The sequence below is a fragment of the Mastomys coucha genome, unplaced genomic scaffold, assembly GCF_008632895.1.
Source record: "Mastomys coucha isolate ucsf_1 unplaced genomic scaffold, UCSF_Mcou_1 pScaffold5, whole genome shotgun sequence".
In the NCBI taxonomy this organism is placed as follows: Eukaryota; Metazoa; Chordata; class Mammalia; order Rodentia; family Muridae; genus Mastomys; species Mastomys coucha.
The window spans coordinates 60,925,534-60,949,880 of record NW_022196911.1 but is presented as its reverse complement, the minus strand read 5'-3'; the positions used below and the strand labels follow the sequence as shown (position 1 = coordinate 60,949,880).

At 39.2% G+C, this 24,347-nt stretch overlaps 1 protein-coding gene across 5 annotated transcripts in view; it reads left to right on the top strand.

Annotated features, from left to right (window-relative positions):
• Window positions 1-24,347, top strand: part of Map2k4 (mitogen-activated protein kinase kinase 4) — a 103,910-nt gene that overhangs the window by 75,324 nt on the left and 4,239 nt on the right. For all 5 annotated transcript variants that reach the window (XM_031354558.1, XM_031354559.1, XM_031354562.1 and 2 more), the window contains 5 exons: window positions 6,641-6,760; window positions 9,020-9,071; window positions 11,928-12,055; window positions 20,035-20,112; window positions 22,827-22,975. In XM_031354558.1, coding sequence (XP_031210418.1) covers window positions 6,641-6,760; window positions 9,020-9,071; window positions 11,928-12,055; window positions 20,035-20,112; window positions 22,827-22,975 — 527 coding nt within the window. The remainder of the gene's footprint in view (window positions 1-6,640; window positions 6,761-9,019; window positions 9,072-11,927; window positions 12,056-20,034; window positions 20,113-22,826; window positions 22,976-24,347) is intronic.

The window sequence follows — 24,347 nt, the reverse complement described above, 5'->3', positions numbered from 1 at the left end:
AGATATTTACTGGCCCATTACATTGGGAGTCTTCACTCTCTTCTATACCTATTATCCTTAGGTTAGGTTTTTTCATTGAGTCCTGAATTTCCTGGATGTTTTGGGTTAGGAGCTTTTTGCTTTTTGCATTTTCTTTGACTGTTGTGTCAATGTTTTACGGTGTCTTCTGCCCCTGAGATTCTCTCTTCTATCTCTTGTATTCTGTTGGTGATGCTTGCATCTATGACTCCTGATTTCTTTCCTAGGTTTAGTATCTCCAAGGTTGTCTCTCTTTCTGATTTCTTTATTGTTTTTATTTTCATTTTTAAATTCTGGATGTTTTTGCTCATTTCCTTCACCTGTTTGATTGTGTTTTCCTTTAGTTCTTTAAGGGATTTTTGTGTTTCCTCTTAAAGAGCTTCTAGCTCTTTACCTGTGTTCTCCTGTATTTCTTTGAGGGTGCTATTTATGTCTCTCTTAAAGTCCTGTATTATCATCATGAGAAGTGCTTTTAAATCTGAATCTTGCTTTTCCTGTGTGCTGGTGTGTCCAGGACTTGCTGTGGTGGGAGAACTGGGTTCTGATGATGCCAAGTAACCTTGGTTTGTGTTGTTTATTTTCTTATGCTTGCCCCCTGACCATCTGGTTATCTCTAGTGCTACCTGCCCTTGCTAAATCTGACTGGAGCCAGTGATCCTGTGATTCTGGTTGTGTCAGAGCTTCTCAGAGTCAAGCTGTCTCTGTGATCCTGTGATTCTGAGATCCTGTGACCCTGAGATCCTGTGACCCTGGACTTGTTAGAGCACCTGAGAGTGCAGCAGCTTCCTCTGGGTGTTGTGGGACTGGCTGTGGAGCTTGGGCCCAAGGACTGCTCAGGATACCAGCCCAGAGAGACTGGAAGGAACCGGAGCCACTCTGCTGGTTGAGTTCCTGTGTGCCTGGTCAGGCTGGTCCCAGTTACTCCCGGTGTTGGGACAGATGTTGGGTCCTCCTCACCTTTGATCCTGAGAGTGTCAGAGTGCCTGGGAGTGGAGCTTCCTCTGGGTGTTGTGGGACTGGCTGCAGAGCTTGTGGCCAAGGTCCGCTCAGGACACCTTCCCAGAGAGACTGGGGAGGCATTTTTTCAATTGAGACTTCTCTCCTCTCCGATGACTCTAGCATGTGTCAAGGTGACATAAAGCTAGCCAGAACAGGTATTGTGCTGAGCCTGTGATTTGCTTTGGGTCATGTATATCTAATTTTCACAATGTTAATTCTGCCAGTCCATGTGCTTGAGAGGTCTTTCTACCTTCTAATATATTCTTCATTTTCTTCCAGACTTTAAAGTTTGTCCTTTTGATTAGGGTTATTCATAAGTATTTTATTATTTACTTTTAGAAACTGTGATGAATGAGGTTTTATATTTTGTTTTATTTTACCCATTTTTTTTTCTGGCCAAGTTTATTGCTTGTATATGATATATTTGTAGGATACAAAATGCAGTTTATGTCTTAGTTACTTTTCCATTGCTGTGAAAAGACACCATGAGCAAGGCAATTTATAGAAGAAAGAGTTTTGGGTACCTTATAGTTTCAGAGGGTTAGAGTTCATGACCATCGTGGTGGGGAACATGAGAGCATGCAGGCAGGTGTGAGCATGATGCCTGAGCGGTAAGAGTTTACATTCTTATCAGCAGGCAGCAGGTAGAGAGAGCTAATTGGGAATGGTATGGGCTTTTTAAACCTCAAACCCCACATCCAGTGACACATATTTCCATCAACAAGGTCACACCTTCTAATCCTGCCCAAATAATTCCACCAACTGGGGACCAAGTAGTCAAATATATGACTATGGAGATCATTCTCATTTGAACAGTGGAAGATACTTTACTGTGCTTATCACATCTAAGATTTTCTGGTGGAATTTGTAGGGTCTTTTAAAAATAGAATCATGTCAGCTAGGCATGATGGTGCATACCTTTAATCCCAGGACTTGAGAGGCAGAAGTAGGCTGCTTTTTGTGAGTTTGAGGCCAAGCTGATCTATAAATTGAGTTCTAGGATAGCCAGACTACAGAGAGAAACTCTTGGGGGATCATGTCCTCTATAACTAATGATTGTTTTGCTTCTTTTAATTTTCTTTCTTTTCTCTCAGTGTTCTAGCTAAGACCTTCAGCATTACATCAAAGGAGAGTAGGCATCCTTCTTTCTTTTCTGATGTTAGAGAAAATGCAACCAGTTTCTCTTACTTAATTCACAATAATTTTGACTATAAGTTTGTCATATATGCCCTATCTTGTGCTCAGCTATGTTGCTTCCAAGCTTAGTTTCTTTTGGGCTTTCATCCTGAAGAAATGTTGCACTTGTCAAAACGTTGTTTACATCTATTGAGAGATCATGTAATTCTCTCCTTGAGTCTTACTTATTTCCAATATTTTATTGTGTGAGGTGGCTTGAATAATAAATGTCCTCCATAAGCTCAGGCATTTGATACTTGGTCCCCAGTTCCAGTTGGTAACACTGTTTAGAGAGTTTTAGGAGGTAGGGCCTTTCTAGAGGCAGTATGTCACTGGGGACAGGCTTAAAGTATATAGTCACATTTTACTTAATGTTAACTTTCTGCTTCATGCTTGTGCTTAAAGATGTAAGCTCTGGGTTTCCTGCTTCTGCTGCTGCGTACCACCATGCTGGGCTCTATCTCTCTGGAACTGTAATTCAATGGTTATGAGGTTTTACAACAGCAACAGAAAAGTAACTAGTATGTATAAATATATGTGTGAAACAATCCTTACATTACCAGACTGAAAACAGCTTGGTATTTATGGGTTTTTGAATTCAGTTTGCAAGTATTTTATTGAAAATATTCTGTGTATATATGGGTTTGGTGCTGTTGGAATGGCAGCTTTATAGAATGAGTTTACTGCTTCTTTCTTTCTGTTTCATGGAATAGTCTGAGGATGCTGGTGGTGGCTCCTCTGTAGAGGTCCAATTGAATTCAACAGTCAGGCTTCCAATTTTGGGCTTCTCCTTGTTGGAAGATTTTATTACTATTTCAGTTTTATTGCCTCTGTGGATCCGCTTAGTTGCTTTAATTGATTTAATTTTAGTAAGCCATATATGCCTATAAATTTATCCTTTCTAGATTTTCTAGTTTTTTAAGGATATGTTTTCAAAGCATTCCCTAGTAATCCTCTATCACTAGCATATGCTCTAGAGATACCTATTAAGTTAATTTTGTCTGTGGAGTCATCTCTATTTGCTTCTGTTATTATACTCTCTGGTAACATTTTTTAGTTGATTGTTGTGTAAGTTTGTTTGTTTGTTTGTTTGTTTGTTTTTCTTATTTGATCCATTCCTGTGTGCCCCACCACTTTAATTTCTGTTGGGAATGATGTCTGTATAAATATTTTATTTTGTAAATGGTTGTTGGTGGTATGTAAGTTGTAGATTTTAATTCAAGAACATTACCTTGTTAATTCAGTAATTTTCTTCATCTTCCACTTTCGTGTCTCTGTAAACGTGCGTTCGAATTTCTTGTTTTGTGTTTTAGCCATCTTTGGTTTGAACATGGCAGGTATTACTGTCACTTTTCTTTCAGGCACCTCAGCTGGTTTTCCTCCCATTTTCTCCATCTTTCTTTTTCCTTCTTCAAGTGAAGCTCCTGGCTTTTGTCCATTTTTAGTTGTTGCCAAAAGTAGATATCAGAGAGATAAGAACTCCATGTTAGTTATGTACCTTAGAAAGGCCAAGGGCATCCCGTCTGGGGCTCCTTGTTGTATTTCTTTCTCATCTGCACCCTCTTGTTGTCAGCCTGCCCCAACCCCATCTATATATTAACTAACTTTTAGCACATGCAAGGCACTTGATGTTTTATATTTGTTAACTCACATGACCTTTACTACAGTCCATCAAAGATGGGCAGTCTCATTTCATAGACAAGAAGGGAGTAAGCTTGGGCTTTCATAAACAGAAGGTGCTGGCCTCCCAGGATCTCAGCATCAGGGCTCTTTCTATCTTTGAGATTACTTACTAATGGTGGGGGTCTGAGTAATCTGTAGTTTTCTCTAATAGAAAGCTCTAGTGAATGTACTGAGGTGTCATGAGATCAAAATAAAACTGTGCATGTGTTTTGGTGAAGAGTTTTGATTTTCTGTTAGAGCTGCTCTCTGAGAACAGTGTAGAAAGAAACTGTAAGGATATTTTATTGTACATATGTTCCCCAGTCATCTAATGACATAAATGCTCTAGTCTGTCACTTATCTCAACGTTTCTCAGTGAGTGCTCGCCACACTTGTAAGTTAAATATGCTTGTGCTGTGAAGGCTAAATTAGTGATGGCATAACAGTTGTTGTTGATGATTTTGGTTGTTATCTGATAGTAGCTTTTCTACTTTCATCACTGCTTTATACCCTGTTCAAATGAACCTGCTGAGGCCCTTTACTTTCTCACCTTTCCTGCTTACCTCTAGTACCACAGTGTTAAGAAATGGAACTTAAGATACTCTTTTCAGTGTTGTATACCATTCTCAGTTTAGAGTTTTCCAGTTTTTGTTTTTTTCTTTCTGTGTTTATTGAATATTAAAGATATTCCTAGAAATAGGGTGATTCTAACAAATGTCAGTATGGCTACAGTAGGCACCTCTTACCTGCAGGAGATGAATTTCAACAAATCCAGTGGATGCCTGAGGCCTCTGATATTACCAATCTATCTATGGTTTATTCTTGCACAAATATGAAGTGTAGCACTGCAATACTATGGCAGTTAATCTAATAACTGACATGGCTACTGCAGATACGTGGCTATGTAGGGTGCCTATACCAGGTACTATAGAAAGTGTGTTACATAGGATGAAATAATGACTCACACCTGTGCCAGATGGGGTAGGGTATCACAGGGTATCATCACCCTGCACATAAACAACAGTTTGACTTATCACTATTATCAGATCACAGTGAGTGCAAGAAAGCAGGGACTTCTTCCTGTGTCTTCATCATAAGATTGCTTTCATACACTGGTTTAATTGTATTGATTTATTAGAGATAAACATAAAAATGAGCAGTTATACATTATCAGACAGTGGTAAGTGTAAGTGTTTCTGCTCCAATGGAAGGGTATCCTGGAACTCAGAAGCCCGGGAACCACACAGCTCTGAGATGGGACAGCATCCCAAAGGAAAGGTATTCCTGAGACACAGGAGCTCAGGAACAGCACAGCTCTGAGGATGCCTACTCAGCAAAAGTGTTGCAGCCTCCAGGGCACTGTGTCCCCAGCTGAACTGATGAGGAACTTAGGAGCCTCAGCTGTGCTCCTTCTTTGCTTCTTCTCTATTTTGCTTCTTTTCGTCTCAACTTCTTACAACAAGAAAGTCACTCCAGGCCATAAATCTCATAAAGGAGATTTACTGAAGGGAAGAATAGAGGAGGAGGAGGAGGAGGAGGAGGAAAAGGGATGAACCAGGGATGGCTGCCCTCTCTTCTTGGTAGTAGGTAGTAGGGAATTGGACAAAGGGCAGTGCTTATATAGGATTTTGAGGAGGCAGAGCTTTTCAGGGCAGAGGTTTCCAGATTGGAGATTAGTTGGACTTCAAGTCCTGAGCTTGAGGAGCACAAGGATTGGTGGATTTTCCTGTTCAGGGATTGGTGGGTCTCTTTTTACTCCCATGGGTTAGGGTGGGAAGTCCTTCCTAGCTTCCACCAACATTTGCTTTGGAACTATCTCTTTTGGGATATTCAGGGAAGCTGGTCATTTGGGCATTGTGGGCAGCTCCTGTAGGACATTTCATGCAGTGGTGTTTCACTGAGGCTGTAGGCTGAGGCAGGGAAGAAGGGGTCACTACCAAAGACAGCTGCTCATGACTAGAGTAAGCTGAAGCAGGAAAGGTGTGGCCACCGTGGACTGCTCCTGTGAAAGCTGCAGGCTGAGATGCTGTGGTGCTGCCAATTTGATTGGAGCTGCCATTTTTGACAGCTCCTGGGGCAGGGGTGGGGCAGCATCTTATGGCAGCTGTAGGCTGGGTCAGGAAGGAGGGACTAGCTGCCGGTCTGCAGTAAGCACCATAGGGACCAGGCAGGGTAAAGGAATCAGTAAAGTGACTCATCTCACCAAGGAGGCTTCTGATGTGAAGAAGATGTTTGCTATTTGTTTTAAGCTTTCTAATGATCAGTTTTATTTCTTAAGATAAGCTCCTTTGTCAATGAAAAATGATGCTTTTCTGTTATTTCCTAATTTTATGTTTGGTTATGGCAGAATTTAAAATTTTTATTAAAGCACAGAAGTTTTCTGGGTAAAATAGGGATGGAAGAGATGACTCAGTTGTTAAAAGCACTGATGCTCTTGTAGAGAGGATTCAGGTTCTATTTCCCAGGGGACTTGACACCCTCTCCTGGTATCCAAGGGTACTGCATTTTTTTAAAAAAAGAATAAAGAAAAAAAAAAAGGACCAGATAAAATAGGAGTTGGCCACACCGTTATGTTTAATAAACCCGGATAGGACATCCTTCCCAGGTCCTTAATGATGAATAAAAAAAATCACAAGTTAGAGGTTCAGCAGATGTTTTACACAGATTCTCTGTAAAAGCAGAGGAAGATGTTTTCCATCTTCATTCTGTTTCTGTCTTAAGTAAGGGGAAGATGCCAGTGTTTAAATCAGGATTTTAGTGGTGACGAGTATCTGTTGTTTTGCAGGGCGACTGTTGGATCTGTATGGAGCTCATGTCTACCTCGTTCGATAAGTTTTACAAATATGTATATAGTGTGTTAGATGACGTTATTCCGGAAGAGATCTTAGGCAAAATCACTTTAGCAGTAAGTATTTGGCTTTCACATCACTGGTTTATAACTCTGTTTACTGGTTGCTGGTGTTTGTGAATGTACGTGGTTTTGGATTTTTTGTTGCCTTCCTGAGAAAATAATTTGTAGTAGGATAAGAGAGAAAGTCATGTCTGTGCCAATAATAAATAATATTAAAATAAAAGAACTGAGGAACATTTTTCAAAACAAGGAAGGTCTGTGAATACTATAGTTTTGTTATTATTCAAATTGTAAAGAAGTATAACAGACTGTTAAGTAAAACTAGGAGTGCTATTTTATATTTGCTTCCCCTATTGTTTTAACTAGTTTTGTATAGTTTGTATCCCTAAGCTAATCAGAGAGGCAGAAGTCTATTTTAAAGCTTTTTGACAAGTGTGTTTTGCTGTGATTATTCAGTCTAAATCATTTAAAATGTTGACTTGTAATTTTAGTAGCCAGCATTATGATTTGATCAATTTGCATTTACCAGAGTACTAAAAAGGGGAAGAGTTCTCCTCTGAATATGCATTATGAGTTCACAATCACTTACTTTTCTGCTCTCATCCTTTAGTTGGTAAGTGTGTACAACTTTTTTACAAAAGAAAAGGTAACTTATTTTTTATAAAGTAAAAGTAATAAGACATTTAGAGCCCCCTAAGACTCTGAGCCAGAGATACTCATGTAGTTAGTTGATGTGAGTACTAAATCATATATGGTTGCTTATGACTTATGATTTCTGTGAATCAGCAGCCACCCCCAATTTTGTTTATTTGTCAGTTGCCAACTTGGTGATTTCTAAAACTAATGAAACTGATTTAAAAATATAAACAATTCCTGAACTCTTTCAGTTGTAAGAGATGTGTGTGTGTCTAGTAGATTTTTAAATTTTTGATTAAATTGTAGTTAGTAGATTATCTTAAAGTTGATAATTTGCAAAAAAAAAAATTTCCTGCCAAATTAATGGCTAAATTTAAATCATTTATGAGCTAGCCAACTTTTGAGATACATATTCTTTCATATAATGCTATTGAGGGAAACTGAGTTGAACTAGAAAGTTATTCATTGTTCAGATGAATATGTAAACTTTACACTAATAGTTTAGCTACCCCTCCACTATACCAAGCCACTGTTGTCTTAGAACTTGCCACTGTTCACAGTATTGGGATATAATAGTACTGTAGTAGAATAGTACTGCAGTACTCTACAGTAATTGGATAATGATAATAGTTAATGGTGAGTGAATATTATTTGTGTTGAGCCAAGATTCTATCACATAATCTTTCTGGTAACTTCTATGGTAAGTAATATTCCATGGTTACATATGGTAAACCCTAAAGTATTGAAATATTTTGCTTTGATATTTACATGGTTTTAAGTTATTGATGGTTAAAACCCCTACAACCTGATCTCATAACCTCACTCTTACTTATAGCATACAAATATAAAGTTACTTTATCATGTATGAGTATCATGGATATACTTAGTATATATACTTAGTATATCTTATACTTAGTACATACTATATACTTAATATATATACTTAGGTATATGTACTTAGTACATCTGTGTTTATATTCTCAAATTTGGTGATCACCTTATATATTAAGCACAACATTTTAAATTACTTCCTATAAAGCCTCTTGCTAATTAATAGACCAGGGAACACACAAGAAGAGTTATTGAGATAATTCAAGGTGATGCTTTCTACAGTCCTCATATAATTCCTCTAAAGACAGCAAAGACTTGACTTTCTTTTTCTTTTCTTTTAAACAGCAAATTTGTTGGCCTGTTGTCAAGTCTGTTTCCTCCCTTTCTGAAGAAGCCTGTGATTTCTAATCATGGGTAATGTGACCTAGGACAGGACAAATTGCTATTGCCTGAGCAGATATATTGGCTCTGCAGAACTTACTTCAGGGGTTTAGTGAATGTGAGGAGCTGAGAACTTATAAAAATTATCACCATCATAGATAGTAGAACCAGCTTTTATGATTGTACAGGTTTGAGGTACAAAAACAATACAACTTTTTACTGAACTAATATATAAGTCATATTACTGTTTACTTAGCTGTCAGAGAGGACCATGTAAAAGGCAAGGCAACTTGTCAGGTATAAAATTATATATCATCATAATTCAAAATACAAAAGGATAGCATTTCAGATGTTAAATGGAGAAAGCATATAGAAGGCTATGGACGATATTGCTTGTGATAGGTTGTTGGACTATTTTATTAAATAAATAAAGATCTTTATCCTATCTCTTCTTTTTCTCCCTAGACTGTGAAAGCACTAAACCACTTAAAAGAAAACTTGAAAATTATCCACAGAGGTGGGTATGGATTGCTTTCTATGGGATAGGAATATAGCTTGACTCTCGGCTATTTTGTGGGTTATTTTTCTTCTACCCCTCTTCTTTTACCCTTTCTACCCCCCTAACACTAGGTAGGAGAGAAAAAAGGGAAAGGGTAGGGTGTTATGCTTAGACTCCCTCCTGCTGATTAGGGACATCGAGTTTCTTGGGGCAAGTTTGATCTTTGCCATCAGGATGTCCAATTTCTTTCTGTCTCTTTGCGCACAACTATTTGGCAAACTGCTACAAGCTGCAACCAACAGCAGCCAGCCACCAACCGGCCAACTAACAGCAGCTTCTGTTGGGGCTCTGGGATTTATATACCCTCTGAAGAGTTCCCAGAATTCCAAAAGTCACAGAGCTACAGACAGCACAAACCATACCCCTGCTAGGGCACAAGGCAAGTCATAGTCAGTTACTGTGGATAATCTGAAGCAGTCCCATATTCCACATTTGGGATTAAAATGAAAACATTCTTCTATTTCTATGTTTTAAAAGAAACAAACTCCCACTATATAGGAATCAACTTTTTCTCCTTTAGTTGGTTAAAACACTTTAAAATGAAAACTACCTTAACACTACATAAATTTGCATGAAATATTTGTTTGTGGCCAACAAAATAAAAAACCCAACTAGCTACACACACACACACACACACACACACAGAGAGAGAGAGAGAGAGAGAGAGAGAATCCAAGTGCTGTATGTTCTGAGGCTTCGGCTCTCCCTCCACTAGGAGTCCGTAAATTTCCATCGAATTTAGTAAGTATATTAGACATAAAAAGCTACAAATAATTGATCTTAGTTAGAAGAAGTTACTATTAGTAACAAAGCCTCTTTGTACAGTAAAAAGGTGCCAGTAAAATTAAAGGGAAACAAATGACTAAAAATAAATCACTCATTGCCCAGTATCATTGATGACTGCATATAGTCAGAGCATCACAGTGGCCCTGTGAATATTCCAAGAATCTGAGGATGTAGCATCTTAAGCCATTTCCTTCCTTCCTCCCTTTTCTCTCCCTCCCTCCTTCCCTTTCTTTCTTCCTTTTTTTTTGGCGGGGGGGAGGGGTGGTTCGAGACAGGGTTTCTCTGTATAGCCCTGGCTGTCCTGGAACTCATTCTGTAGACTAGGCTTGCCTCGACCTCAGAAATCCCCCTGCCCCTGCCTCCCAAGTGCTGGGATTAAAGGCATGCACACCTTCATTTTTTTTTTTTTCCATTGCTGGGAATTGAACCCAGGTCCTTGTGCAAGCTGGACAAGTGCTCTCTACTACTTAGCTACACTCTTAGCCCCTATACTCAAGCTTTTTAAACCCATGCTATTTCTCCTATGAAATGTTTCCTCTTTAGAGCATGTTTTTATAAAAGATTTAAAATTCATATTACAAACCAAAACTCCTCTAAAACATGACCTGTTTGTGAAAGCATTGTCATGGCATTAATGACCACTTCAGCTCCCAGTATTGCTTCTAGATCCAATAATGTGCCGAAGAAAGGACTCTCACTTCCCATGTGGCCCTTTTAGCAGCAGGGACATACTTTCTTACATGTTTGTATTCTATGCCACATTTACTAGAATTATCCCCTTCTCTAAGAGTAACTACTGCCAAGGAGCATGAGACTTATCTGTCATGACCCATGTCTTGGAGATATGGATGAAGCCTTGACAAGATGCAGGTGTCACCAGAAGAAATGGAGGGATTAGGAACTTCTGGCTCTATATAGATATTTTTCTGTGTCTCAATTATTGTTTTCCATGATGCTGACAATTGAAATAGATGGAAAATCAGGATAGAAATAGAGAATTGGAGAGCATAGGGGAAATTTTGACAGTCAGCTCATTGGCACATTGGTAGTGATTGCCAATGAGGAAGAGCTTTGTCTCTGTGTGCTGAGCAAAGGCACAACCATTCTGAAAGTTATAGAAATGAGGCCAAGGGAAAGGTGGTTGGGAGAGACTAGAGAGAACATTTTAGGTCACAAAACTCTCAGGATGAGCACTAGCTCTACAGTTAAACGTTTGTGTTGTTTTCCAGAAGACCCAAGTTCAGGTCCTAGCTTGCACACTGGATGGCTCACAAACTCCTGCTCCAGGGGATCTGATGTCCTCTTCTCGCCTCTGAGTGTCTCCTCACACACTTGGCCTATACTTACACACACACACACACACACACACACACACACACACACACACACACACAAACACAAATAAATCTCTAAAAAATTTCCTTAGAAATAATTGATTACATTTTTTGAAAATAAGTAATTTCTTCCTTTAAAGTATTCCTTTCATAAGTTAAAGCTATACTTAATGAAATTAAGATTGTAGGTTCGTGACTGGTATACCTTATATTTAGTTGTATAATTGTTGACTTCTTTTGAAAATAAGTGTATTATCAGATCAAGTTCATTCCCTATCCTGACAGCTGAATACCATGATTTTATTTGTGTTTTATATGTGTGAAGATGTTAACAGAAATTTTTTGGCTTGTTAAATTGTAATAGTGAAAGGAATTTGGCAGTTACATTGCAGTTCTAGTCTTTCTTTAGTTTTTATAGACAGGCTCTTACTCTATAGCTAAGGCTGGTTTCAAACTCTTAGCAGTCCTCCCTGCACAGTGTTACAAGTACTGGGATTATAGATGTGAACCACCGTCTCTGGCCTTAGTTGTTGACACATGTTTAAAACATGAGTAATGATTATATGTGCTAAATGAAAGTTTACTTCTTATACATCTGAATTTAAGGGTTCAAAATTTTCAGTATTTTTGACTGTACTACTTTACAGTCACTTGATTGATCAGTTGCATACTGAATGGCATATATCCCTTGCAGACATCAAACCTTCCAATATTCTTCTGGACAGAAGTGGAAATATAAAGCTCTGTGATTTCGGCATCAGTGGACAGCTTGTGGACTCTATTGCCAAGACAAGAGATGCTGGGTGTAGGCCATATATGGCAGTAAGTATACAGCCAAGTCTCTTGCTTGGCAGTCATTGCACAAAGAGCCTGTGCCCTCTAGTGCTGAGTGTAAGGGATCTGCCTTCATCCAGCTATGCAGCTTCACTGTGTTAGAATGTGTTTCTCTCCCTAAACATTTTCCAGCTCAAGTTTTAAGTTCTGGAATATTGCTAAGTTATTTTATTGCCCTCCTGTATACATGTTAATTTTCTTGTTTGGTTTTAGTAATTAATGGTCTTTCCTGATTTTATTCAACTTAGCTAATCAACCATGTGGTAAATTGTCAGTGTCTTTGCCTTTCTTATATCTCTTGTACTTTCTTGGCCAAAATAAATAGTATCTGTTGAGAGGTATATGTCCTAGGCTGCTGAAGGATGCTGTTGCAAGTTACAGAAAATTAAGTTGGTTCAGGAAGACAGCTACTAGAAGAATGCACTGTGTCTTAAAAAAAAGCTGATGGTATGCTCTAATTGTGATTTCTCACTTCAGGAATGGATGAAACACAGCAATAAATACAAAGCCAGAGTCCTTAGGCATTTAGTAGGAAGCAACATCTCTCCCCTCACCCCCAGCCCTGAAAAACAGATGGACACTGTTCTTTCAGAGTTCGCCTGTTTGCCTTACCCGAGTGTTATTTGTATAGCCTGGCTCACAGCCTGGATTTTGAATTGCATTTGATTATTGTTTGGTGTCTGTATTTTAATTTTACCCAGGATTCCAGTTTCTTCCTTTAGTATCCTGGTCCTTTAGAGATCAGCATGCTCCTGTAAGTGATGACAAGGTTGGCTATTGTTTGGCTTTTTCTGTCAGTCTATACACTATTTAAATCATCATCATTATTCTCATCATTGTTGAGCTCATACACACCATGGTGCATGTGTGGAGGTCAAAGAACACCTTTATGGAGTCAATTTACTCCTACCACCTTTACATAGATTCTGAGAATAGAACTCAGGTTGCCAAGTTTGTTCAGTGTCCTTATTCACTGAGCTATCTTGCCTCCATGAACCTTTTTAAAGATTATCTAAGAGTTGAATAAACATTTTCCTCCTGTGTTTCCTTCGTGATTGCTTCTATAAGTGTTATAAAAATTTTAAATCAGAACAGTCACAAACTAGAAGTACAAGATTTTCTAACATGCTCTGGATGGATGGGCCTGATGTATCTTCAGATTTCCTATTTATTTAAAACCTTGAATATATTTTATTCCCTACATCACTTGGAAGTCAGTTTGCCATCAGTTCTGTCCCATACCTCAGTGTGGGAGCATGTGAAACACAATGCTACCTGTTTTTACCATGCGTTCTCTTGCTATACATACTTGGATTTTGTGTTTAGAAAGCATTGCATGCAAAATGTTTCAGTATTGACAGTATTTTAGAATCGTTCCTCTGTGTGTGTGTGTGTGTGTGTGTGTGTGTGTGTGTAGATAAAAAGACATTTTCTTTTCGAATCTGTGTTTGGTTGTCTCACTTGGCAGATGCAATTCAGAAAATCCTATTTTCATCATGGTAATTAGGAATAAATGGTGTAACAGATTCAAAGGCAAGAAATAAAAATCAATAGGCACACATCTGTTAGTTACCGTAATTGACACATTCAGTAACCATACATCCTAGAGAGTAACTGAGCATGTTACCTGTACTGAGATGGTTTAATGTTGAGGTTAGCTGGATGGTTTTTTTCACTGTGATAATATAATTTTATTGCTGTTCCTATGATAACAGAATACCTGAGGCTGATTACTTGTAGGGAAGGAATCTTTAGCTTGTAGTTTTAGGAACTGAAAGTTGACAGTTGAGTGGCTCTCATCTGTTTGCTTCTGAGAGCCTTCTGGCTTTACCACAGTTTGGCAGAGAAATGGGAAAGGAGTTGTCTGTTTGCAGAAAGGTCTGAAGGGCTCTGTTTATAACTATCCACTTTCAGGAGATCTGAGTCCATCATCAATCTTTTCTGAGTCCTCCCTCAACCAGCTAACCTCTTTAGTTGTCTAAATGTTTGGCTTGTCATAATACTGACATCTTGCAGACCACGCCTCTATCACCTGAATACTTAGGAACAAAACATACCCAAACATTAGCACTGTGTGATGTTCCATAAGAATTACTTTTAGGGCTGTGAGATGGTTCAGTGGGTAAGAGCACTGACTGCTCTTGTGAAGGTCATGAGTTCAAACCCCAGCAACCACATGGTGGCTCACAACCACCCGTAAATCTGACGCCCTCTTCTGGTGGTCTAAAGACAGCTACAGTGTACTCATTTATAATAATATATAAAGCTTTAAAAAAAAGAATTACTTTTAATTCGTGCAAGTCTTAAAAATACAGCTGTGGCCTAGATATGACAAATTGTTTTGAATTCAGATAACTTTTAAAGAAAGAAGCAGGCTTTTTGTTCTTGTATAGAAATATGGTTCCACACCAACAAAAAGAGAAGTGGTATAAGGACTCACTTTTCTTCCTGACTTTATCCGACTTTGGGACATGTAGGACAATGATAACCTCTGTAGCTCTGATGCTGACTAAATCAAATGAAAAAGTCCTGCCATTGGTGGACAGAGGTTACCCTATTAATAGATGGACAGGAATACAGAATTAATTTTGAAAGGCTTGAGGTGGCTTGAGTCTCCTTGGAATATTGTGGCATATAAGAAATGCCTTTTTGTTTGTGCTTTTGAAACAAAGTCCAGGCTAGCTCCAAGTTTAGGCTCTTCCTGCATCAGCTTCTACCTTAGAGTACTGGAATCACCAGAAATGCCCTTGTAGTAGGCTTTTACAATTTTCCCTCAGTCTAGAGAAGCTGGGATTACTCTCTAATTGTTGAACATAAAAAAAAAAAAACCCTGAAATACAGAATTTTTACATAATGTTTTTATATAGAAAATTTAATAGTTTGCCAAGCTCTCTTCCCTCACATACAAAAATATTAATGTATTCATGTATGCATGGGTGTAGTATATGCTTCATGCTTACTGAATTATTTTATTCTAAACACTTGAGTGTCCCTCTCCCAAGATGGATATTCTTTAACATGACCACAGTAACATTAACATGCATAAAATAGTTAAGAATTTTGTAGTGTTACATAGACAATGCTTACATTTCCTAAATGTCCAAGACACAGTTACCTTAAATTGATGCCTTGTTTTTAGCTTTTGCATTTATTATTTCAGTCTGAACTGGCCAGGACCTTTCCCTCCTCTCTCCATGAGATTAACCTTTTTGGAAGTAGCTTTAGCATCCTACATTCTTCCTGAGTCTTATTATCAAAGGTGATTTATTATCAAAGGTTCAGACCATAGATTTTTTTGGGGATGACAACTTCATAGATAATGTCTGCTTTCTATTATGACAAAGCACATCATATCGACTATTTATCACATTTAAAAGAGAGTGGGATCAGTTGCAAGATAGTGTCCCCTTTCCTCAGTTTCTTTTTTTCTTTGAATATACTTAAAAATCTAATTTCCAGAAGCTTTCTCATTTTTTAAAGATTTATTTATTTTGTATATGTGAGTATACTGGTGCTCTCTTCAGACCCACCAGAAGAGGGCGTCGGATCCCATTACAGATGGTTATGAGCCACCATGTGGTTGCTGAGAATTGAATTCAGGCCTCTGGAAGGGCAGTCAGTGCTCTTAACCACTAAGCCATCTTTCTAGCCCCAAGATTCCTCATTCTTGTGTTACCCTGTAACACAGTGACTTCTAAAAAGTTACTTCAGGGCCTGGAGAGATGGTTCAGGGTTTAAGATTGAGAGCACATGTTATTCTTCCAAAGGACCCGCATTTCAGTTCCTAGCACCCATTTTATAGGTGGCTTACAAATGCCTGTAAGCTTGGCTGCTTGGGATTTGAGATATATTTGCGTAGCTCACACATGCAAGAACTTCTAGCTCATTTGTGACAAATACAAATGAGTTCAGAGTGATCTAAGCACAGTAACTGTGAATGGTAGCTCCTTGTGCTAAGTGCACACTTGGAGTGTTGGCAAATAGTCACTCATCATAACCAGTGAAGATACAAAACACTTCTTGTTTGACAATCTCTTGTCTTTATCCTGTGTGTTTCCCCATTCCTGCCTGAGGCAGCAATACCTGCCTTCTCTGGCATACTTTGAAGATATCTCTGCTGTTATACTGAGAAGCTTGGGTTGTATAAAGCTTCCATTTTTGCTTATCCATTCTTGTGTTGACACTAAAGGTTTTAGTACCTGGTATGCCTCCATTCATTTAGATCTTTTGCTCTCTTAGCAGTGCTCATAGTGTTTAGCATGAAAGTCATTTTAAATTTATTCCTAAAGAATTCATGGGTTTGATCAGTACAGGCACACATCTTTAATCTCTGCACTCAGGAGGCAGAGGCAAGCAGATATCTGTGGATTTGAAGCTAGCCTGTTCCACAGTTTGAGTTCCAGGATAGCTAGAGCTGCATAGTGAGACCCTGTCTCACAAAAACCAAAAAGAAGTTACAAGTTTGGATACTGTTACTGGGAATGGAATGAAGTCTTTTTTTTTTTTTTAACACCTTCTTTTATTATGTGGAAGTATCAATAGTTGTCTTAAGTTGCCTTTATATCTTGGTGACCTTGCTAATTTAGATTCACTGAGTTTTAATAGAGAACTCCTATGTAGAAGGTTATAGAAATTTCTGAATAAAAGTAACACCTCTACCTTACATGTTACACTAGCTGGAGCTCAGTTCTGAGGGTCTTAATTAAAAAGTAAATGTTGTAGCTGGAATCATCTAGATTACTTTGTGTTTCTCTGATGAAGTGAGAGCTTTTATCTCTTCCTAGTGTGCTAAGACTTGTTGCTGTTGTTTATAACTTTTGGGGTTTGAATTTTGTCAGAAGCTTTAGATTGTAGAGATTTTCCCCATATGTGAATATGTGTTCCATTCACATTATATGCATACAGCATGTATCCTTGAGACAGCGCACTGGTTCTACTACATTAGTTCTTCTGTGGGTTGGATTTTCCCATTGCTAGTGTTCTGTGTTGTATACAGCGACATTGTCTTGCACTGACTGTGTCAGATTTTCCTAAGAGATTTATGGAATGAGTTGAGACCCATCCTATCATTTCTTTTCTTTTTCTTTTTCTTTCTTTCTCTCTTTCTTTCTTTCTTTCTTTCTTTCTTTCTTTCTTTCTTTCTTTCTTTCTTTCTTTCTTTCTTCCTTTTTTTTTTTTGTTTGTTTTTTTCAAGACAGGGTTTCTCTGTGTAGCCCTGGCTGTCCTGGAACTCACTCTGTAGACCAGGCAGTCTTCGAACTCAGAAATCCACCTGCCTCTGCCTCCCAGGTGCTGGGATTAAAGGCGTGCGCCACCACCGCCCGGCTTTATTTCTTTCTTCCTTCTTTCTCTTTGTCTTTCTTCCTTTTCCTTCCTTTCTCCCTTTCTTTCTCCCTTTCTTTCTTCCTTCCTTCCTTCCTTCCTTTCTTTCTTTCTTTCTTTCTTTCTTTCTTTCTTTCTTTCTTTCTTCCTTTCTTTCTTTCTCTCTTTCTTGTCTTTTGGTAAATTATGTATAAGATGGCTGATATTTCTTCCTTGTAGGTTTGAAAAGGCTTAGTGAGCCTACTTTACTATGAGTCTGTTTGGGGGAAGGTGGGTTTTGCTTGTGTTTCTCCATTTTTCTTTTAGACAGAGTCTTTCACCATAACCCAAGCTATCCCGGTACCTGCTATATAGCCCAAGCTTGCCTTGAACTCATAATATTCCTCCTGCCTCATCCTACTCAGTATTGAAATTGTAGTTGTGAGTCATGACATACAGCTTGTGGGATGGTTTTTAATGACAAATTCATTTTAAAAATATACTTCTAAAGTTGTTTGTATTTGTATTTCTATATTGTCTTGATAGGTTTTCATTGTCTTTTTAAAATATATTATTTCTTTTAGAACTTCATAGTGCTTTAGATCATATTCATTTCTTTGTCTTTTCTCCCTTGCTCTTCCTGGACCAACTCCACCCCCTCACGCCCCAACTTTAGATGTTTTGTTTTGGGTGGTTTTTTCTTAAATGGCACATCAAGTCTATTTTATACTAACCATAAACTCTTAGATGTGCAACCATCTGTTCACTGGAATTTGGTTGCCCTATCAGGGGCCACACCCTTCAAAAAGACCTGCCCTTCTCTCCTGGGAGCTCAGCTGTCAGTAGTTCCTCAGTTCTCCCAACCCCATAGCACAGACTTTCATTTGTTTGTTTCCTTCAGATAAATAGGAATTCCTAGCCTGTATTCTTCTATTATTATTATTAATATTCATCCTATTTTTCCATTTTTTAATTTTATAAATTATTTTTTACGCTCCATATTCCATTCCCCACCAATCCACCCTCCAACTGCTCCACATCCTACCCCGCCCCCCACCTCTGTCTCCACCTGACCTCTAAACTCCCTGGGGCCTCCAGTCTCTTTGAGGGTTAGGTGCATCATCTCTGAATGAACACAGACCCAGAAGTCCTCTACTGTATGTGTGTTGGGGGCCTCATATCAGCTGCTGTATACTGTCTGTTTAGTGGTCCAGTGTTTGAGAGATCTCGGGGGTCCATATTAATTGAGACTGCTGGTCTTCCTACAGGATCGCCCTTCTCAGCTTCTTTAAGCCTTCCCTAATTCAACAACAGGGGTCAGCTGCTTCTGTCCATTGGTTGGGTGCAAATATCTGCATCTGACTCTTTCAGCTGCTTATTGGGTCTTTTGGAGGGCAGTCATGATAGGTCCCTTTTTGTGAGTGCTCCATAGCCTCAGTAATAGTGTCAGGCCTTGGGACCTCCCCTTGAGCTGGATCTCACTTGGGCAGGTTGCTAGACCTTTTTCTCAGTCTCCTCTCCATTTCCATCCCTGTAATTCTTTCAGACAGGAACAATTATGGGTCAGAGATGTGGCTGTGGGATGGTAACTCCATCCCTCACTTGATGCCCTGTCTTCCTGCTGGAGATGGGCTCTATAAGTTCCCTCTCTCTACTGTTGGGCATTTCACCTAAGGTCCCTCCTCAGCCTTTATTCTCATGTACTAATGTCAAGGCTGTCTCATTTTCTTGGTCTGACTAGATCTGGCCTACAGTGTATGTTATTGGCCAGGAAGTACTGTGGTTTTGTTGACTTCTTTCTGTTGTTTCTCTATTACTATTTTATTTAACTTACTTTCTGTTATTTCCTGGTGCTCAGTTCCTTGGGTCTAATTTCTTCATCTGTATTTGTTGTTGCTGTTTTGTTTCTTTGAGGCTTGGTTTTATAGTTCCTTAGTGTGTACAGCTGGGTTGTTGGTCGGAGACCTCTACTCCATTATGTGCTTTAAGGAGATGGTTTCCCTCGAGTAAGACACAGCTGTGTCCTGCAAAGTGATTCCTTTGATCCATGCATTAGTATTTTTTTTTTCTCTCCAAATGTATGGAGATATTCAAAGTTGGGGTTTGAAGATACTCATTATTTTTAGTTTCTCTCACCATCTGCAAATGTGCTTGGTATTGTTGCCATTCTGTATAAGAAGGTATATGTTGTACCTCAGTACACCAGGTCTGTACTAGTGACGCTGGGGCAGTGTTTTCTCCTGTGCTTGAATAGTCAGTGTTTTTACATAGTGTGTATCATTTTCAGCAATATAATTATATTTATAACAAAAATGTAAATAGCTTACAGTGAATATTGGTGTAGCACAGCACTTGTTTTCAAATTAAAATGAATGTCTCCAAATTAGTGGTGTGGTACACTTTGGGGATGTTTTCTTTTGGGGATGTTTTATGTGTTTTAACATAAAACTAGCCAGAACAGCTCCTCTGACATAGCCACTGAGGTCAGTGGAGTTTTTGTTACTTGTTCTTAATACATGGTGTCTCTCTGTTACCCCTAGTCTGGCTGTGGGCATGGATTCTTTGGGACAATGCCAAGGTTTTATATCTTCTCCAGGTACTGCTACCATTGTCTGCTTCATTACAGTCCACATAACTAATGATGCCAACTTCTCTTTGTATTTCAGCCTGAAAGAATAGACCCAAGTGCATCAAGACAAGGGTATGATGTCCGCTCTGATGTCTGGAGTTTGGGAATCACATTGGTATGTTTCTGTTGGGTAAACTTTGTCATAGTAATGTAACAGAAGAGATTAAGAGGTGAAAAATGGTGAAAGACATGGAGAACCTTTGTGATTTGTAACAAACAAACCGAAACTGGAAACTTTGACTATGTTGAAATTTTGGTTTCATTTTAAACGTATATGCCTTAGTTTTGTGTACTTAAGCACAATACCATAAGTTTCGTATCTTAGTCAGATTGGGAAGTTGTTTATTGAAGTTTTGAAGACTAAGAAGTCCAAGAACAAGGGTTTGACTTATTTTGTACAGAATGAGATGTTGTCTTTGTTGTTTTCAAATGATAAAGAGGGTTAGGGACATGGCTGTCAGAGGTGCCTTGTAAGTTCACTGATCCTGTTTGTGTGGTACTCTGATTACCTAGGCACTTCCCCAAGCCATGCTGTGCTGTGCCTCTGGAGGCCCTAAGAGTTGAGGGACACAGTTTAAGCAGTGCCTATTTATGCACTCATTTTCTCCTCTCCAAGGTGCATTTTCTCAGGCCTTGCTTTGATTGTTGTTTGTTTCTTGTTTTGAACAGCTTCCTTAGGTTCTTCTGCATTATCTGAAGTTTCTGTCCCATATAGATTCTAGGATGTAGACAGTGTAAAATTCTTTTTCTTATATTTTCCTCCCAATTTCAAATTGAACCCAGGTCCTTTAGTTCATAGTAAGAGAAATGAGCTTTTTGTAGCTTCTCAATCTCATTTTTTAAAGTGGAATTTCTTTTGTAATGAGAATCACATGTCTTAGTTTTGGTGAAAATTGTTGACAGACTAATGGGTTGATTCTCTTGTAGGGAGGGTGACAGCTTGTTTCTGCAGGCTGCAGCTATCTCTTCTTTCTCTTACTGTCAAATCAGTTCACCGGCTATGTAGGAAGACCCATTGATCCCATTTAGCTGATTGTCTGTAAAGCATACAGAAATCCTTGTCTACTCCTTCCTGTTGTTATGCTTATACAGTAAAAAGCCAGGCATAATGACTTGCATGTGTAATGCTAGTGATGGGAGGGCAGGGACTGGGGATTCTTGGTTTTCTAGCTGCCCAGTTTATAGCCTCCTTGGTGAATCCTTGGTTTTAGAGAGATCCTGTATCAAAACCAACCAAAGAAAACAAACCCAGGTGGTGATGCCTGAGGAACAGTAGTCATAGTTGTCCTATAACCTCCATACACCTATGTGCACATGTACACACACAGCATGTCTATGTTCACCCATGTACACACAAACACACTCCTGTGTACATGTACACACACAGAGAGACATGCAAACAAACCCATGTACAAGTATGCTCTTCCTTACTAAAGAGAATTTTTGCTTAATAAGTTGAGTTTGTTTTGTAAGGGAGGAAGGAAGGCAGTTATACCTTAGGCATGGTAGACAAGAGTTCTGTCACCATATCACACCCCCAAACCTACGAAAGGTTTTAACAACCATTTTGCGCAAGTTCCTTTAAGCTGTGTTAGCCAAGTATTTCAATACTTAGGACTGCTTGGTTGCTGATTTCCATAGGATAATCTTAAAGTAGCTTTTCACCATATAATGCAGGCTTCCCTTCTTATTCCAACCTGTCCTACAGAGTACGCTTAGTGAGATTTTTCCTAGTGGGTAAGAGTTAACCTCACCCCGCCCTTTGGTTTTTTCAAGACAGGGTTTCTCTGTATAGCCTTGGCTGTCCTGGAACTCACTTTGTAGACCAGGCTGGCCTCAAAGTCAGAAATCCGCTTGCCTCTGCCTCCCAAGTGTGGGGATTAAAGGTGTGCACCACCACTGCCTGACAGGAGTTACCCTTTCAAGGCATTTCAATTTTACTGAAAAGAAACTTAAGTCAAAGCTATGCTCCTCTTCTCCCTGTTTGTGTGTGCATGCCTTCTTACCTCCCTGTGTACTTGTGTCTAAGTGGAGAGACAGCAGTTCTAAGGAGGAAGTGGAGTTGGTTTTCTAAGAATGTTCACCCTTAACAAACCATTGTTCTGTACCATTTTGGAGCCTCATCCTCATAATGGGCTCTTGACTCCATGTCTCAGGAAAAGTACAAGTTCCTTGGTCTACATTGAATTTCAGAGCAGAGCTAGGGCAATGTTAGACATATTGTTTATTAGCAAATATTTTGAGGCCATTATACTGTTTAGATGTGCCCTGTATGCTTTAATGGTACTGCTGTGAGTCCTTTCTTGGTCTGCAAGCTTAACTTAACTTGGTTTCCTCAGTAATTACAAAGCTTGACTGAGGTTGAAGTAACCAAAGGATATGCATACTCTTTCCTTTGAATTCAGACTGGCTTTTCATTTGTTAAATGTTCTTTTTACCTTAGAAAGGAATCTGGCCACTGTTTTGGACTGAGAACTCCCATGCAGGTGACTACAGAGTGTGAAAATGTTTTCTGTGGAAGTTGTAGACTAAGCCTTCCAGAGCCTTTCATACAAAGGGTTGGGCCTGCATTATGGAGGTGTAGTTGAACCTAGACCCAAAGCTTTGCTTTCACCTGTAGTCCAAGGCCTTGAGTTCGGTGGAGGCACATTTCTTTACAGTATGTCTTCCACTTAGCTTCATGATCTAAAGACTCCTCCCTAACCTGACAGAGTTTGAGGGATGGCTTTAAAAGAGTTTTGCTGGATCTTTGGAGTGATATCACTTTTCCAATAGGGATTAGTAAGTCATGCCTGGTATCCTCTTCTACTTCCTTTTTGTTCTCTGTAGTACGAGTTGGCCACAGGCCGATTTCCTTATCCAAAGTGGAATAGTGTATTTGATCAGCTAACACAAGTGGTGAAAGGAGACCCTCCGCAGCTGAGTAATTCTGAAGAAAGGGAGTTCTCCCCCAGTTTCATCAACTTTGTCAACTTGTGGTAAGTATTGTATTTGCCAAGGTTCAAACACAAATTGGGGGAGCAGTTAAGCAACTTAATCTCAAGACACTTTACAATTTACAGAGGGAAGACAAAATAGATACTTTACAGAGGGGAAGGGGTCTTTTGTTATATTACCCTTAGCTAGGACTATGGGTTACTGCTATGTAGAAGTTCTAGCCATCTTGGAGAGGCAGCATTCTCTTATTCTACTACAGTATTGGTCAAAAGCAGCTGTGGGTGATGGAGAAGCAGCTGCTTTCAGATCACCAGTCGCTGGTACAATTTACTAGGTTAAATGTCTAGGTTAGACTGGTAATTTTCTCATGATGAGGTTGTATCAGGATTACCTGGATGCTTTTACTACTCTGTAACTGTAACTTACCAGACCAGACTGTAAGGCATGGATCTCTGGCCTGATAAAACCTAAAGCATAGCTGGGTATAGGTATGCGTAGTAATGTCAAGTCCAAAGCTTAAATTCATAGGCTAAAATTACCTTATTTGCACTCTGTAATCCTTTTCCAAAGAAGGCTTGGACTACATGCCTGTTATTGTTGTCTACTTCATCAGTTTTTTATATGCACATGGCACCTAAGAACAAATAGAGCAGGGCTGGGGTGATGGCTCAGTGAGTGAAGCACTTGCTGTGCAGCTATGAAGCCTGGAATTCCATCCAAGCCCCAGAAACCATTAAAAGCCACAAGGACCAGAGGATCCACTTGTAATGCCAGCACTTTGTTGACTGGAGTTTTCATGTCTCATCTTCTCTGAGCACATTCTGCCTGTTGTGATCTTTCAGAAAGGGAACAGAATGCCTCAAGAACTAGCTAGGTAGAGGGAAGTGTGCGGGGTGACAATTGACTGGCTTCCTCTCCACACTGAAAATAGTCTGTTCTTTACTAATTTGCACATATCAAATGTAGTTGCATAATTCCATAAACTTGGCCATTCTGTATATCCATTTTAATGAAATACTTGCTAAAAAGAATCTAATGTATATCACAGACTGTTTATTTTAAAGTGTTTATTTATATGTGTTGTGTGCAACAACACAGCACCCATGTGAAGGTTAGACGACAACTTTTGGGAGTCGGTTTTCACCTTTTACCTTGGTTTGTGAGGCTGGGCCTCATGCTATTGTCACCATGCTGTGTACTCCAGGCTGGCTAGTCTGTAAACTTTTGGGTGATTCTCCTGCCTCTGCCTCCCATCTCGGGATTGTAGGGATTACTACCTGTGTGAGATACTACATGCAGATTTTTTCTTGGGTTCTAGAGATCTGAATTTCAGGCAACAGGTTTACAGGGCAGTGCTTTTACCCATGAAGCCATTTCCCCAGCTCTGCTGCTTTGATTCCTAGACCTCCTCTA